This window comes from Prionailurus bengalensis, chromosome E2 (assembly GCF_016509475.1).
Source record: "Prionailurus bengalensis isolate Pbe53 chromosome E2, Fcat_Pben_1.1_paternal_pri, whole genome shotgun sequence".
Lineage (NCBI taxonomy): Eukaryota > Metazoa > Chordata > Mammalia > Carnivora > Felidae > Prionailurus > Prionailurus bengalensis.
The window spans coordinates 51,098,052-51,114,260 of NC_057352.1; the positions used below are offsets into that span (position 1 = coordinate 51,098,052).

Consider the following 16,209-nt stretch of genomic DNA (forward strand, 5'->3'; position numbering starts at 1 on the left):
GAATATGTAATAAATTACTAGGTGTTGAGTCTATATAGAATACTCTGATTTGAAAATCTTTAAATTGATATTTAAATTCCTATACAGTCTAATCCACGATGGTGTCATAGGACTCAGTGTAGCTGTTCTGTAGCGAGTAACAAGGAGTGCAGACTATGGATGAACGATGAACGCCAGGCTAGGAGAAATTGTTGAACTTCACAGTACACAGGTGGGCCTTGACTTACCGACCCCCAACTCCCATTTTTCCCCGTTTCTCTTAAGATACTAATTTTTGCCGGTTTCAGTGAGGCAAGCACCTTTTGCACTTGAAAGGGGACTCTGTAAATGGTAGTTGGGTGGGTGGTTCATTTGTACAAGGTTCGAGAACTAGGTCATTTGTCAGAATGTATTATTATGACTCCTTAAAGGGAACCAAATACTTATTGGTGGATTGTTACCATATCATGTTGAAGCTTGCCATTTTATAAGGATGGTTCAATTTTTCTTAGCTACTAAGGTATAACTTCCCAATCTTAACATGTTTTAAAGAATCAACATTTTTATCTTTTGCAGTGGCATAAAAATTAAATTATGCTGTGGAAGAACTGAATTGTTCAAATCTTTGAATTAGCAGGATACATTTTTAATGCGCTGTATAGTTTGGCACAATGTCACTTGGAATTCTTTGAAAATATTATGTCAACCTATATCATTTTGAAATATTAAAGATATTATATTAGTCTAAATTATAAAAGATATTAGCTGGATTACAGAATCCCTCATGACACAAAATATTTCCAGTCTTTGTCGCTTTTACAGATGTCAAAGCAAAAATCATCAGATGACATCAAGAACCCAACGCACAGTGTGGTTATATTTTCCTGTTTAAAGCAGACTCTGTATGGTAGGATTTGAGATTCTGCTATGATTTAGCATTTCTGCTGCTGCTTTTGCCTGAGGGTGAAAATCAGGCCTATAAACCAGCTTCTTGCTCTCAGGGGCAGGGCCTGGTGATGCGGGCTTGCAGAGTAAGAAATGTTTCTGGCATTTTTTCACTTACTAGACCTTCGCGATTCTTGTGACCTCTGCAGAGGCCCGGCCCTCTTGATTTGCCTAACCCAGGAGAAGGCCTGTGTCATTTCACCTTCCTCCCTTTCACTGTTGGACTCTTCCTACCTTTCAGAGGGTAAACCTGTCACTCTCTGAAACTCCCTCTTTCTCCAAAAGTGACCGGCACCAGGGATCTCCATATTTTCATCTTGACAAGAGCTTTCTGGAGGCCTGGAACTTTAGTTCTGGTTGGCAAATATAGCTAATGGATGAATATAGCTAATGGGTGCTCTGTTGTCAGAGCACTCAAATATATTTAAAAACGGAAAAAACCCTTCACTTGTTCCTTGAGCAATTGCCTATGTATAACTCCCTTTTGCACCTTCGCAAAGTACCTACCCTGTCCAGCAGGGTCTTCCTTCTTTATACATCTTATTTCATGATGCCTATTCTCATCTTAGGAGCCAGTGATGGTGGCTAAGCTGTCACAGAATTTCTGTGGCAATTTAGGGCTGATTCCAGAAGATTGTACATGAGGAGCAGATATAAATCTTTTTCCTCTTTCTGTATTTTGTGAGACAGAGAGAGAGAGGGGGAGGGGAGAGGGGGGAGAGGAGGGAGGAAGAAGAGAGGGAGGGAGAGGAAGAGATTTCTGGTGAACAGCCGTGTTCTTCCCTATGACCTGCCATTCCCGCTTACTTCTTATTCTGGTCTTCCATCATTCCATTTAGCGTTGCCCACGCCTTCCACGCAGCCTACACCACACTACCTGTAATCAAACAAGTCGGGCTGAATGCTTATTGCAGCAAGGGGAGCACACACCTGGGGAGCCATGGGCGTGTCTCAGTTTTAAGGTGTTAAGGGTGATTTATTGTAAGATTTGGGGCTGTTAGCTCATTTGGGGGGAGGCTTCAAGGAAGTGGAAAATTGCTCTGGATTAAATGCTGCTAGGAAGTGAGGGTAATTGTGTGATTAAGTATCTTTGTAAATCTTATCTAGAAGGATGGAGGAATGAAATAAGGTAATTGATGTAAAACAAAAACAAAAACAAAAACAAAAAACATCCGTTGTCGTTCATATTATCCTGAGGAGGAAGTTTGGTAATTCTTTGGTTTTCGCAGAAGCCTTGTTATCGTCTATGGTTAGACAAGATAAGAAAGTAGTCTTGGCTTTTTTTGGTCCAAGTTCAGTGTGGTCACAGAGTTACCTTGTCTAATATTGGTATTCTATGAGATTGTGTTCAATGGGAGAGCTCGCTCTGAGTGCTCGCCAACGTCCCATAGCATCACCCGGCTGAGAGTGCGAGGCCATGTCCTGGCTGTTGGGGCGGCTTTTCTGTTTCTCAAACTTAATTATTTACAAGAGCAAAAAAGTAAAGGAACTGCCTGTCCTGCAGGCAGAGAAGAGTGTGGGTTTTGGAATCAACTTACCAGCGAGACACTACCTTGGGTGATTTGATCTTCCTACTTGAGCCTCATTTTCTCCATCTTTAAAATGAGAATAGCAATAGCAGTGTTGAAGATCACATGGCACAATGCATGTAAGGCACCCAATACCTGTTATAGATACCAGTTCAGTAAAAACTATTTTTATTATCTTACTGTTATACCAACAACATGTCCCTCCCCAACTCAAAACTTATGAGTGGTGGGAGCAGTGCTAAAATTAGCATTTACTTACCTAATATCATGAACAAGAATGAGTGCAAATTCTATGATTTGTCACCTTCCATCCTTTTAAAGCGGCGTGGTCTTTTAAGGGGCTCCCTCTCATCAGATCCAAAAGCAGCAAGGAGTTGTACACTTAAAAAAAATAGAATCTTGGGGTGCCTGGGTGGCTCGGTCAACTAAGCATATGATTCTTGATTTCCGCTCAGGTCATGATCTCACGGTTTGTGAGTTCGAGCCCCACATCAGGCTCTGTGCTGACAGGGTAGAGCCTGCTTGAGATACTCTCTCACCCCCTCCCTCTGCCCCTTTCCTGTGTGTGCACACGTGCTCTCTCTCTCTCTCTGTCTCACTCAAAAAAAATATATAAACTTTAAAAATAGAATCTATTTTTAAACTTTACTTCTGATGTTTTTTAAATTTATTTTTGAGAGAGGGCATGAGTGGGAGTGGGGGAGGGACAGAGAGACAGGGGAACAGAAGATCCAAAGCAGGCGCTGAGCTGACAGTAGTAAGCCCCATGTGGGGCTCGTACCCACAAACTGTGAGCTCATGACCTGAGCCCAAGTCAGATGCTCAATCGGCTGAGCCACCCAGGCACCCTGTAAAAAAGAGAATCAAATTTTAAAATTATCCTTTTAGTGTCTCCAGTTAAGAGAAAGAAATCAAATGGATTGTTCATTATTTCATTTACATAATAAATCCTATTGATGGGTAACAAGCCTCCTCATCGTAAGTGAGCGGTGTCTGTTATAAGTGAGGTCTGAGAATAGCTTCCCGAAGTTTCCCCCACGACCATAGCACAACTTCACAACGTGCTAGCTGCCTAGGTGGGTGACTGAACTGTGTCAGATGACAGAATGGCTGTCCTGACCATCTTTTGTTCCTAATCTAAACTGGCTTCTGTACTAAGGGAAGAAATTCCCGAGCCTTTGACTTTACTCCTACGCATACCTCACCCAGCAGATCCCTGGAGCGCTGCTACTCAAAGTGTGGTCCCTGAGTGACACTCATTCGGTGAAATACTTGTTTCCAGATGGAGTATAAAAATTGGGATTAAGCTCTAAAACACTGCTGGAGCAATAAATTCTTGCTGCATCATCCGAGGCCAAGGTCGCTGGACTCGTATTTTATGTCTTCTTTATTTAATTTTTAGTAATTGATTTTCGCTGAGGTTTTGAAAGGATCAGTCCGCAGTAGATCAGAAAAGAAAATGTTCATCACCACAGGTGGCTTGGGAAGCACTGTCCTCGACCGCTAGAAAGCCTAAAATTAAATAAGAGCTGCAAAGTCGTGTCTATAGGCACACCCAGCCTTTGAGAGAGCTGATAGGAGGCACGTGGTAGGGGAGGGAGGGTGGGAGGTGTCTGTAGGTGTGACGCAAAGCTCAATACAAAGGCTTTCACTCTAAATGTATCCTCTTAAAGGAAGCTCTAGATGACAAATCTGGGGCATTTGATTTATTTTAGTCCAATCTCACACCGTCAGGGATTACATAACTCCTCAGTTGTCTATTTCGGAACCCACTCTTAGAAAAGGTATCTAAAAGTATCTAACCTACATTTTTCATTTCTCAGTTTTTAGGTCTTTCTCATTACCTTTCACAAACTAAACCAGTTGGGTCTTTGAAAATCTTTTCTCCTTCCTGGATGTAGTATAAAAATGAGCTTTGGTGCCCAGGATGGAATTTGCGTTACACTAAATAAATCCAGGGCAAAGAGCTTAATCGCCTAACAGAGCTTCTACACTTTTTCTGTCTGCAAAATAACTGGTCAAAAATAGCTGAGGAAGTAAAGAAGTTGTACATTGTACATAGTAACAGAAAAGAGACCATGACCTTTGGGTTTAATAGAGTACTCATAGTTTAGTTTACTAATTTGATCCATAAAGTCATACAGCATTGAGTATTCAATGGATATAAAAAACCTTGATGGTTAATCCGCAATAGAGGTGCTTAGATTCCACCTGTCTGCTCATGTTCAACCAGCGACAGACTTAATTCCCTTTAAGAAGGAAAGGGCTAACTCATCTCATGGATTCATGACACAGGAGCTTCAGTGGGAGGGATGGGAGGTTATTTTTTAGAAGTGATGAGAAAACTTTGATTTTTGATTCGTGTGAATTTTGGTCATGTATATCATCTTGGGAAATCCAGGGAAAATATAAAAATGAACAAAACCCACAATTTTCCATGATGAAAAAATTACTGTTGATATATCGGAGTCGTTTCAGCCCTTCCCCGTATGTATACAAAAAAATAGGAGTATCCTTAGAATTGTATATATGGAGTTGATTCTCATTCTTTGCAGTAGTTCTATTGTAGAAAGTCACTGTGGACACTGCATTAACAAACACTGAGCCATCACTCCTAGAATGAATGGGGTTAGGTTCCTGTGACTTTCTGGTCACAACATTTTTGTCAACCAGTCAATCCATAACCTTGTTTTATGTGTGATTCTGTTTAAAGATACCTTATTTCATATATATTGTCGATCCATTAACATTGAACTCATGGTCAACTGCACTATAAGCAATGGCTGAGTGAAGTTCATCGAGCATGTATGTTTTCTCTGTGAGACACATCACACCCTTCTTGCATATAGTAACACCAAACCTGTACTTTGTCACTAGGACTGATATCTTTTTTTTTTTTTAGTGTTTTTTTAATTTATTTTGAGAGAGAGAGTGTGCATGTACATGAGCGGGGGTGGGGTAGAGAGAGAAGGGGCGAGAGAGAGAATCCCCAGCAGGCTCTGCACTGTCAGGGGCTTGATCTCACCAACCCCTGGGATCATGACCTGAGCTGAAATCATGACCCATGTCACTCAAGTGACTGAGCCACCCAGGTGCCCCCTGAGGTCTTTTAAATTGCAAAATCACCAACCAAAAGCACAAAAAGTTGGAAAACGTGTTTACATACGACAGCTGAAACAAGTGTCATCTCCTTGTTTAACCTCAGCTGGAAACGTGTGTCCATCCACTCCGTTTTTTCACTCTTCTATATACGTTTCTGTGAATGATTCCAAAGATGCCCTGAGTATTGGTTTTGGGGTTACAGATACATTATGGTGACTTAGGTGGATTTGCAAATCCTATGCACTATGAGGATCGACTATGTAAATGTGGTTTTACACACTGCTTAATTTATTTATTTATATATTTTTATGTTTATTTATTTATTTATGAGAGGGACACAGACAGCATGTGAGCAGGGGAAGGGTGGGGAGAGAGGGAAAGGGAGAGAATCCCAAACAGGCTCCGTGCTGCCAGCCCAGAGCCTGACGTGGGGCTTGAACTCATAAAACTGTGAGAGCATGACCTGAGCCGAAACCAAGAGTCAGACACTTAACTGACTGAGCTGCCCAGGTGCCCCCATACTGCTTTATTTTTTAACTTTGTATTATATGGGCAAACTTTCAATATTCATTATAGTCTCTCCCAATATTTTTGTAATGATTGACTTGATATACTTTGCTAAATATATAAAATGACTACACACAAATGTAAAAAAAAAAAAAAAGCAGATAAGTCGTTTTATTGGGTTAGACTTTGCCCAGTGTTGGGGATTTTGTTCCCTTTATTGAGGCCCTCAGAAAGGAATCATATACCATTTTCCCCAAGAGGGTACCCACTTGTCTCCTCTTCCTGTCTTTTGGTTTCCTTTTGTTAACATATGGAAGTGCTGTGCTTGATTGGGTGATGTGTATATTGCTGTTCCTAACCAACGGCTTATGCTGTTCCCTGTTGAGAGATAACTCTTTTAACTGATTTTTATCTCCCCTAGGTGTTGGATTAAATGATGGGCAGTGGCATTCCATCTCCTTATCTGCCAAAAGGAATCACTTGAGTGTGGTAGTGGATGGCCAGGTGGCCTCTGTTGCTTCTTCCCTGGGGTCTGAGCAGACTTATTCAGGTGGCACCTATTATTTTGGAGGTAAGAGAAGAGGTCAGGCCATATGGGACACTGACCCATATTTGCAGTTACTTGCCCTTTTGTCCTGGAGATGTCATCATTTTAACGAATGTCAATAGTATGGAATAATGTCTCCCTCTCGTTGAGCATGGAAATGTTGAGTGAATCAAGATGGACCGACTATGGCCTAAAAGGCCTTTCTTAGGGATGGATTTACTTATGTTTACAATTTCTGCGTGAGAATGACTGCAAATAAGCCACCCTCTTCAGTTCTTACTTTCGAACTTTGTTATATTTTCCTAGTGTTAAATGGTTCTTATATGACTTTTTCAGATTTTTATGGCCTGGTTTTATTGCAGTATTTTCGTGAACATGGCTCTTAGCTCCTCTGGAGCATCCTTATTGCTTTCCTACTGTCCAATGCAGAAGGGCAATATTATGCCAATGGCAAATAATCTAACTCAATTAGCCATAGAAACCTCTGCTCATCGCTAAGTAATAATGCACTGATACCGTGGATGAAATTAGGGCATCAACCTTCAACACCAGGTCATCTCTCTAAGAGAACAAAGACACATGAAGCGTTTACCTGCCCAGGGGATGTTTGATTGAACTAAAAGTTTGGAAAAGAAAACCTTGGAAATGGAAATGAATCTTTAGCGTGGAAAATTAAAATCAAAGGTGATTTGCCATTAGAAAGGCAAAGGTGTAAAACTGTTAGTAGTAAGACTTATTTCTAATCTTGACTTGGTATGTTTTTTATTGCTGCAATTTTGAATTTTAACAGTCCTTCTGTCTAGAATCACTTTTGAATTTGGTGGCAAGTAGCCCAATCTTTATTATTCATCAGTAAAATACAAATTCCTTTCTAAGAGTTGACAGTAAGCACACAGACCATGCATCATTCGTCTGATATTAACACTTTCAAACAAACACTTTCCATGCTACCCAAGGAGGGGTGCATATGGCGTTGTTCTGTGTTCCCACCATAACTTAAAGGGAAACTTTCACAAAGTCCAGAGCCCTCGATGTCCTACAATTGAAGGAGGAGGATGCCGTCAAATTTTTGCAGGAGGAACCACGTGGGTGGCACCAACCTTGACTTGCAAGTGGAACGACAGTACATCTACAAAAGGAAAGATGATGGCGTCTACATCATGAATCTGAAGAGAATTTGGGAGAAGCTTCTGCTGGCAGTTCGTGCACCATTGTTGCTGATGAAAACCTGGCTGATGTTAGTGTCGTATCATACAGGAATCCTGGCCAGCAAGCTGGGCTGAAGTGTTCTGCCACTGGAGCCACTCCTGTTGCTGGCCACTTCACCCCCGGAACCTCCACGAACCAGATCCAGGCAGCCTTCCAGGAGCTGAGACTTCTGCTGGTTATTAATCGCAGGGCTGACCACCAGTCTCTCACAGAGGTGTCTTATATTAACCTGCCTACCATCACTCTGTGTAGCACAAACTCCCCTCTCTGCCCTGTGGACATCGCCATCCGTTGTCACGACAAGGGAGCTCGCTCAGTGGGTCTGATGTATTGGATGCTGGCCTGGGAAGTTCTGTGCACGTGTGGTGCCATTACCCACAACACCCGTAGGAAGTTGTGTCTGGTCTCTACTTCTACGGAGATCCTGAAGAGATTGAAAAGGAGGAGCAGATTGCTGCTGAAGAGACTGTGACCAAGGAGGAATTTCAGGGTGAATGGGCTGCTCCAACTCCTGAGTTCACTGCCACTCACCCTGAAGTCACAGACTGGTCCTGAAGGTGGGCGGGTGCCCCCTGTGCCTGTTTGGCATTTCCCTACTGACTCGGGCGCTCAGCCTGCTGCTGAAGACTGGTCCACAGCTCCCCCTGCTCAGGCGACTGAATGGGCAGGAACCAGCACTGAGTGGTCTTAAGCTGCTCTTCCACAAAGGCCAATGAAATGGAAATAAGGTGGATGGAAAGTAAAAAATTTCTTAAAAAAAAAAGAGAACAAACAAACAAAACCCCCTACATAATCCATTACTGTGAATGGCAGCATAGTGGCAACAATCCCAAAAGATGTAATTGCCTTCTTTAGTGAGATTTGTGCATTTCTGAACCAACTTGTTTATTAAACCTCATGGAATATATGATTGATTTTCTGGCAATCCATAGGAGCACATTCCTTTAATAAATGGTAAGATCTAGAGAACAAATTAACTAAGAGCTTTCACTTCAACGGAAAAGATTTAGAAGCACTAAAAGAGATTTTAAAAACATGCATATTGTTAAGTGTGGAAAAAAAAAGACTAGATAAAAATGACTGGATTGGATGGGGCGCCTGGGTGGCGCAGTCGGTTAAGCGTCCGACTTCAGCCAGGTCACCATCTCGCGCTCTGTGAGTTCGAGCCCCGCGTCAGGCTCTGGGCTGATGGCTCCGAGCCTGGAGCCTGTTTCCGATTCTGTGTCTCCCTCTCTCTCTGCCCCTCCCCCATTCATGCTCTGTCTCTCTCTGTCCCAAAAAATAAACGTTGAAAAAAAAATTTTTTTTTTTAAATAAAAAAAAAATGACTGGATTGGATAAAAGTGTAAATCATGCAAATAGAATCATCATTCTTACAGTATTTTTCATCCTTTATGTTCATATTTAACAATGCCTACCTATTTTTGTGGAAAATTTTTATTGCTATTATTCATTCTGTAATATTTTTTTATGGTGAAACCTACATCACATGTGCACTCTGTAATTTTGCTTGTTTTTATTATGATACACACCATTTTATTTAAATAAACTTTTAATCTTTGAATAGTTTTAGATTTATCAAAAAGCTGCAAAGATACCCAGAGTTCCCATACCCCCTGAACCCAGTGTCCTCGGTTGCTCACATCTTAACATCATGTGTGCATTTTAAAGCATATTAATTAGAATGCTGTGCATATCTACATGTGCATTTCCCAGCTTAGAAAGATAATAGTATCAGTATCCATTTGTCCCTTCAGGGTCATGTCTCTTCTCCCCAGATAAACACTGTCTCGAATTTGGGGTATTTCTCCCTCTCATGTTCTTTTTAACTGGCATCTATTGAGGTGTTTCTGAGTTCCTGACCAATATACTGTGGAATGTTCCATAATAAAACGCAATCAAGTTCTCGGTTGGTGTCCTTTGGTACCAGAACATTTTGAGCATGAGATTCTACTGATCTCATGCTCTGCAAACTGTAGAGCACCCTGACACTTCCAGGATTGGGAACAAGGGTCCAAAAGAAAGCAGGAGGCCTTCTGCTGCCCAGCTCCCCCACCTCCTCTTCCCGGGTTTGTGCTCCAGAGACTAATAGAGAAGGTCCATCCTTCTGGAAGCTCACTTGGGGCTTTGGGCTGGGAATCCTGGATTCCAAAAGTGGACTGGAAGGGGAGTGGGGTGATCATCTCTTCCCAGTTTTCGCACTGGATGCCCTGAGTCCGAAGGCAAACTGTGACAGTTGTTGACCCTACTGGACCTTCGGCTCTTTGTGCATGAGAGCCCCTGTATGACTAGGATCTGCTTTATCTAGGTGGAAGGCGCTTCCTAGGGTGTTAATTCTTTAGCCAGTTTATCCTCAAGTGAATAAATGTCCCATGTTCTGAGATGGGATCTTATAAGTTTTCTTCCATTTGTGTCTCAGTTCAGCTGCAAATTTCCGGTGATCTTATCAGCCTACAATCAGCCTAACGTGGCTGCCGTGCCCCCCTGTTCCACCAGCCCACATTGTACGTCCATTCTAGGCCCATCTTGAGAGTGACAGTTATATTGGGAGGGGGACTGCTCAGAAACCACAGCATTCTGCATATGCCATGCCAGATCCCATTATCTGTCCGTCGTTCTCTACTCTTTCTCCCCCCAGCCCCTGCTGAGTGCTTTTCACAAATTTGGACTGCTTTGTGGCGCATTGTGCCCAGCTTTTATCATTTATAAATTATAAATTTTAAGTCTGGGTTGAGGACAGATAAATGTCTAATTTCTGTATGTTGCCCCATGTGATCTTTGTGCTAAAGAATAACACACTGTGCGGTGCAAACTGGAGGCACTAGACCGTGTGCAGAATTCTCACACCCCCGCTTGTGTAAATCAAACATTATCCATCCAGTGAACAGGCTAGACCACCGTGAAGTCAAAGCCGACATCTGACTTCTGGTGCAGTGACATCGAGTGATAATTTATCTGTCATCTTCAGAAGTGCTTAACATGCCAACTGCCTCCAGGAATGGATCCATCCATTAATTCAACATTAAGTATTCCCTAGAAATCTTCATATTTTAAAACTTCCATCTCAAACGGGTTCAGTGCTGAACCTCTCCTTGCTATTGCAATATATTCACTTGTGGGTGCCTGTTATCATAGACTAATGAGACTAACCTGGCTTGAAGCTTTCTTTATTCTTAGAATCTCTTGCTTATTAAACATCGTAACTAGGAATACAAAGTTCCTCATGGTACGGCAATGTGCTTTCTGAAAGTTCCATCATCTTTCTTGGTGACTGAGTTTGCTTGGTTTTATTCCCTGCAGGCATATTGCAAAATTTATTTTATTCTGAGATAGTTTGAAATGTGTCAGGAAACACTACCTGGAGAAAAGGAGATTAGCAGAGCTGTTTATATTCCTGGCATATTGTAGTCACCCCCAAATATTGTTGAACTATTATCGTCTCAGTTGTTACTTTAACATTCTTAATTGGTTAATAAGTCATCTAGAAAACATAGCGAGGTTATAATAACCATATCCTATACCACAGAAGAATTTTAAGCACCGAAAATGTGTGTAGTGGCCTGTGCAATAAATTGATACTCAAAGAGCATTCATCACCTTTTCTTGATACGTCAAACTTGAAACTTCAGAGTCTCCCTTGGTCAAAATATAATATTTCAGTGTACCTGATAATAGTTTTAAATATGAATCCTGGTCTTCACTTGCCATATAAATGGGTTTTGTTAGGAAAACAAGCATTAAAGGGGAAATATCTTCAGTCACAGTATGTAATTATAATGGAAATTCTCAGGTAGAAAAATAGCGTGGATTGTATTGGAATTAGGAAGTTGCTGATTCATTTCTTATTCTTCGAAACTGTAATAGTGCTTGACAACCATAACGGCAAAGAAAGATTAATGAAAAATACATAAGTATAATATATGTGCTCATACTCCATAAAATTATTTATTTCACTTGGATAGAGAAACACTTAGAACATCATTAAAACTCAGAGAGTAATGGTTAATATTATATAGTTCTTTATTATTTAAATAATTAGAAACAGGGCTTAGGTAAGTGTTAGAAAAAATCAATATAAATGGAACATTCTTTTGTGAGTGAAAGGATAAATAAAATCACAGTGAAATGTTTTTGACATTAAGTCATTATGATTTATTAAAATGCATGTGTATATGGCTTTTATATGCATATAAAAATAAAGTATTTAATTAAATAGATGGTTGGTAATTTTATCCCAAGTCAATATAACTCCTTTCCCAAATAGTTTCAAATACCAAGGTATTTCATAGTTCTTGATTTATCTTTTCTTATGTGCAGTGTACATTTTGAATCTTTATGCCTTTTTTTGCATTCCAAAAGACTAAGTTCCTATGTTTAACTGTAATACATAATTTAATATTATGTAATAATAATATACTATAATAGTTGTATGATAATTACTGTAACATTATTTCGTAAGAATCCTATGGTAGTAATGAGAAATACTTTGTATAAATTGCAGTTTGTCATTTAGATCAAACTAATGATGACTGCAAGGGCTCTTCCTCCCTCTTTTAATTTTAAGAAAATAATCAAATGGCTACTTCTTTTCTTTCTTTCTTTTTTTTTTCATAATGAAGCAGTCTATGGTGCTAAATCCTGATTGATTATGATGTATCCTGACTTGTTTTGTTTTGTTTTGTTTTGTTTTGATCAGGTTGTCCTGACAACAGCTTTGGATCCAAATGTAAAAATCCACTTGGTGGATTTCAGGGATGTATGAGACTCATTTCTGTCAGTAACAAGGTGGTGGATCTGATTTCAGTTCAGCAGGGATCCCTTGGAAACTTCAGTGACCTTCAGATAGACTCATGTGGAATCACAGACAGGTACGGATCTCATTTTTTCTTTAACTTTGACCCGTCCATTTTCAAATGTTTGGCAGCATATTAAAACTTATATATAAAATGAACATGTTTTAAAACTCCCTTTCCCACCATCACCTATTCCACAGGAAATGGATGATACATTAGAAATAAGAAAAATATGCTTTTAGTTTTATGCTTCGTGTTTCCAGGGATAAAATTTAGGTGGGAGACATGTGACCATGTTATTTATATGTTAACATGCTACCGATTTACAAAAGGTAATGTTGATGCTGCTATAACTTTTATTTATTTTATTTTTATTTTTTAATTTGCATCCAAGTTATTTAGCATAGTGCTGTAATGATTTAAGGAATAGATTCCAGTGATTCATCCCCTATGTATATAACACCCAGTGCTCATCCCAACAAGTGTCCTCCCTAATGCCCCTTACCCATTTACCCCATCCCCCATCCACAACCCTTCCAGCAAGCCTCAGTTTGTTCTCTGTAACTAAAACTCTCTTATGTTTTGTCCTCCTCCTTGTTTTTACGTTATTTTTGCTTCCCTTCCGTTATGTTCATCTGTTTTGTATCTTAAATTCCTCATACAAATGGAGTCATATGATATTTGTCTTTCTCTGTCTAATTTCACTTAGCATAATATCCTCTAGTTCCATCCACGTAGTTGCAAATGGCAGGATTTCATTCTTTTTTATTGCCGACTAATACTCTATTGTATATATGTACACCACATTTCTTTATCCATTCGTCAGTCAGTGGACATTTGGGCTCTTTCCATACTTTGGTTATTATCAATAGTGCTGTTATAAACATTGGGGTGCATATGCCCCTGTGAAACAGCACACCTGTATCCCTTGGATAAATACCTACTAGTGCAATTTCTGGGTCATAAGATAGTTCTATTTTTAATTTTTTGAGGAACCTCCTTACTGTTTTCCAGAGTGGCTGTGCCAGTTTGCATTCCCACCAGCAGTGCAAAAGATCTCCTCTTTCTCTGCATCCTCGCCAACATCTGTAGTTGCCTGAGTTGTTAATGTTAGCCATTCTGACAGGTGTCAGGTCGTATCTCATTGGGGTTTTGATTTGTATTTCCCTGATGATGAATGATGTTGAGCATTTTTTCATGTGTTAGCCATCTGGATGTCTTCTTTGGAGAAGTGTCTGTTCATGTCTTTTGCCCATTGCTTCATTGGATTATTTGTTTTTTGGGGTGTTGAGTTTGATAAATTCTTTATAGATTTTGGATACTAACCCTTTATCTGATATGTCACTTGCAAATATCTTCTTCCATTCTATCAGTTGCCTTTTAGTTTTGCTGATTGTTTCCTTTGCTGTGCAGATGGTTTTTATTTTGATGAGGTCCCAATAGTTCATGTTTGCTTTTGTTTCCCTTGCCCCCAGAGACGTGTTGAGTAAGAAGTTGCCGCGGCAATGCCGCTATAATTTTAGACGAGTATAAATGTATCAAAAAAATATCATTAAACTCAATAAATTAGTACATTCTAACAGTGTTGATCAGCACGTACTAGTAAGTCAGAGACCTTTGTGGCTGGTTATCAAAATGTCTTTTGCTTCTCTGACAGCTGACTAATATTTTCAGTGGCATAGCAGTTTAACAGTTGCTCTGCTCCTAATGTGTACCTTTAACAGCACATTACTGTCTTCTCTGCAGGGCAAATAAAAAGGAACCCTCCTTTGGAAAAGTTTGGAACTATAGCATTGATCAAGGTATAAACATGATCCAGTAGTTTCATTAGGAGCTCTAGTACAGGACATGGTAGCATAAGATTTGGGAGTTAATTGTAGAGGACAGGTAAATTTTAAAATAACAATTGATAGTTAATAATTAAAAAGTATTTTTAGGCCTGGGCAACTATAGCCAAATAATCTTGCCAGTCATGTTTTAATATGAAGGTTGTTAATTTTAATTATTGAGTTTAATGGAATGTCATGGTCATTGCGGATAAAAAAATTAAACATTGTGACAGACTTAGCTCCTACCCCGTAGAGGTGTTCAATATATATTTTGAATAAATATAAATACTGAGCTTTAAAAATTACTTTTTATTTGCATGAGACATTTTATCAACATAAACGTATATATTATATCTGTTATTATATATGATGTGTGTTATATCTAATAGACTGTTAATCTGTCAGTGTCTGTGGATCCTGTTTTTTGAACACTAATAGGTGTTGTGTTGTATGTAGAAAAAAAGTAATTGTAATCTCATTTAACAATGGATTAAAAGGCCATACTTTCCTCTTTATGAATATGCATTTATCTATTTAACCCAATTTGTAGCTAAAATAATTCTTTCTATAATGAAAGATGATACGTAAAGGAAGAATTTAGACAGTAAACCTCAGTTGGCTTGATTTTGGTACTAAATGACAGTGACCTTCTCCATAGTTACGTCCACATCAGCTCTAGAACCTTAATCCCCGTTTGGGGAAGGGCATGCCAGCTCTGAAGAGGTAGGGCTCACTTCCAAGTGGCTAACAATCATTAGGATCTGCGGGGAGATTCAGTCATCCACAATCAGTGATAGTCGTGTTAACCATCTTAGATTGTAGACAATTCCTTTGGTGCTAGTGGATCCACACTTCTCCAAACTGGGTTTCTCCGAAGCTGCCATTTTACCCGAGGAGGCTGGATTGCCTACTTTCTGGAGGTACACACTTGTAAAACAGAGGACTGTGGTTTATAGCACAGTTGGAGAATGTATGGTTTTAGTACCACACTTTGAGAAGACTTTTCAGAAAGAGTGAGCAAATTGTGGATAGATTGTGGCTATACATGCTTTCTTTTTTAAAGAAAAACTTATGACTAATAGTAGCCCTAGCAGTATTAAAAATAATAGCAAAAATCAAAGTAACTTTTATGTATGTTTACCTTTTAAATTTCCAAAAGTATTTCTCAACTCATTTTCTTATATTCAGAAGAAAACGTGTATTCATTTATTTTGGTCGTCTATGCTATACTTATTGACATAGCTTCCAAGCATTATTAAATAAAGTCTCTTTTTTTTAAAAATCTGTTTACCAGGCTGTATTCTCAGCACTTAACATGAATTAGTATTTAAGTCTGTGAGTTTGAGTGACTATGTGTAAGGATGATGCAAGAGTGTGAGGAGTCTGGGAATGCATGTGTGAATGACCTACAAGTGTGTGCACGTGTGTGGGAATAGCGTTGATGTGTGTGAGTGTGTGTATATGTACAAGTTAGCATGTGAGGAGCTGTGTGGTGGTGTATGTAAGGATTTGCATGAGTGTGGGAGGTGCTTTTGGATATGTGAGTAAGCTTGTGAATGTGTACGTGTGTGAGAGACTGTGTGTAACAACCATTCTAAAATGAATTTTGCCTATTTATTTTTTAATGTTAAAGATCTCATTGGGTATATTAAATGATTTATGAATTGGACAGGGTCCCATTTAGTAGATAGAGGGGCACTCCCTAAAATGAATTTTAAATTAATTAATGTGTATTTAAAGTAATTCTCACAAAACACCCTTAGAGTCTC

General features: G+C 39.5%; 1 protein-coding gene and 1 pseudogene across 1 annotated transcript in view; both read left to right on the forward strand.

Annotated features, from left to right (window-relative positions):
• The window catches only part of CNTNAP4 (contactin associated protein family member 4), a 253,985-nt gene that overhangs the window by 154,214 nt on the left and 83,562 nt on the right, over positions 1–16,209 (forward strand). The window contains exons 9-10 of the mRNA XM_043599720.1: positions 6,484–6,633; positions 12,515–12,686. Of these exons, the coding sequence (XP_043455655.1) occupies positions 6,484–6,633; positions 12,515–12,686 (322 nt within the window). The remainder of the gene's footprint in view (positions 1–6,483; positions 6,634–12,514; positions 12,687–16,209) is intronic.
• Positions 7,610–8,509, forward strand: LOC122495194 (annotated as a pseudogene).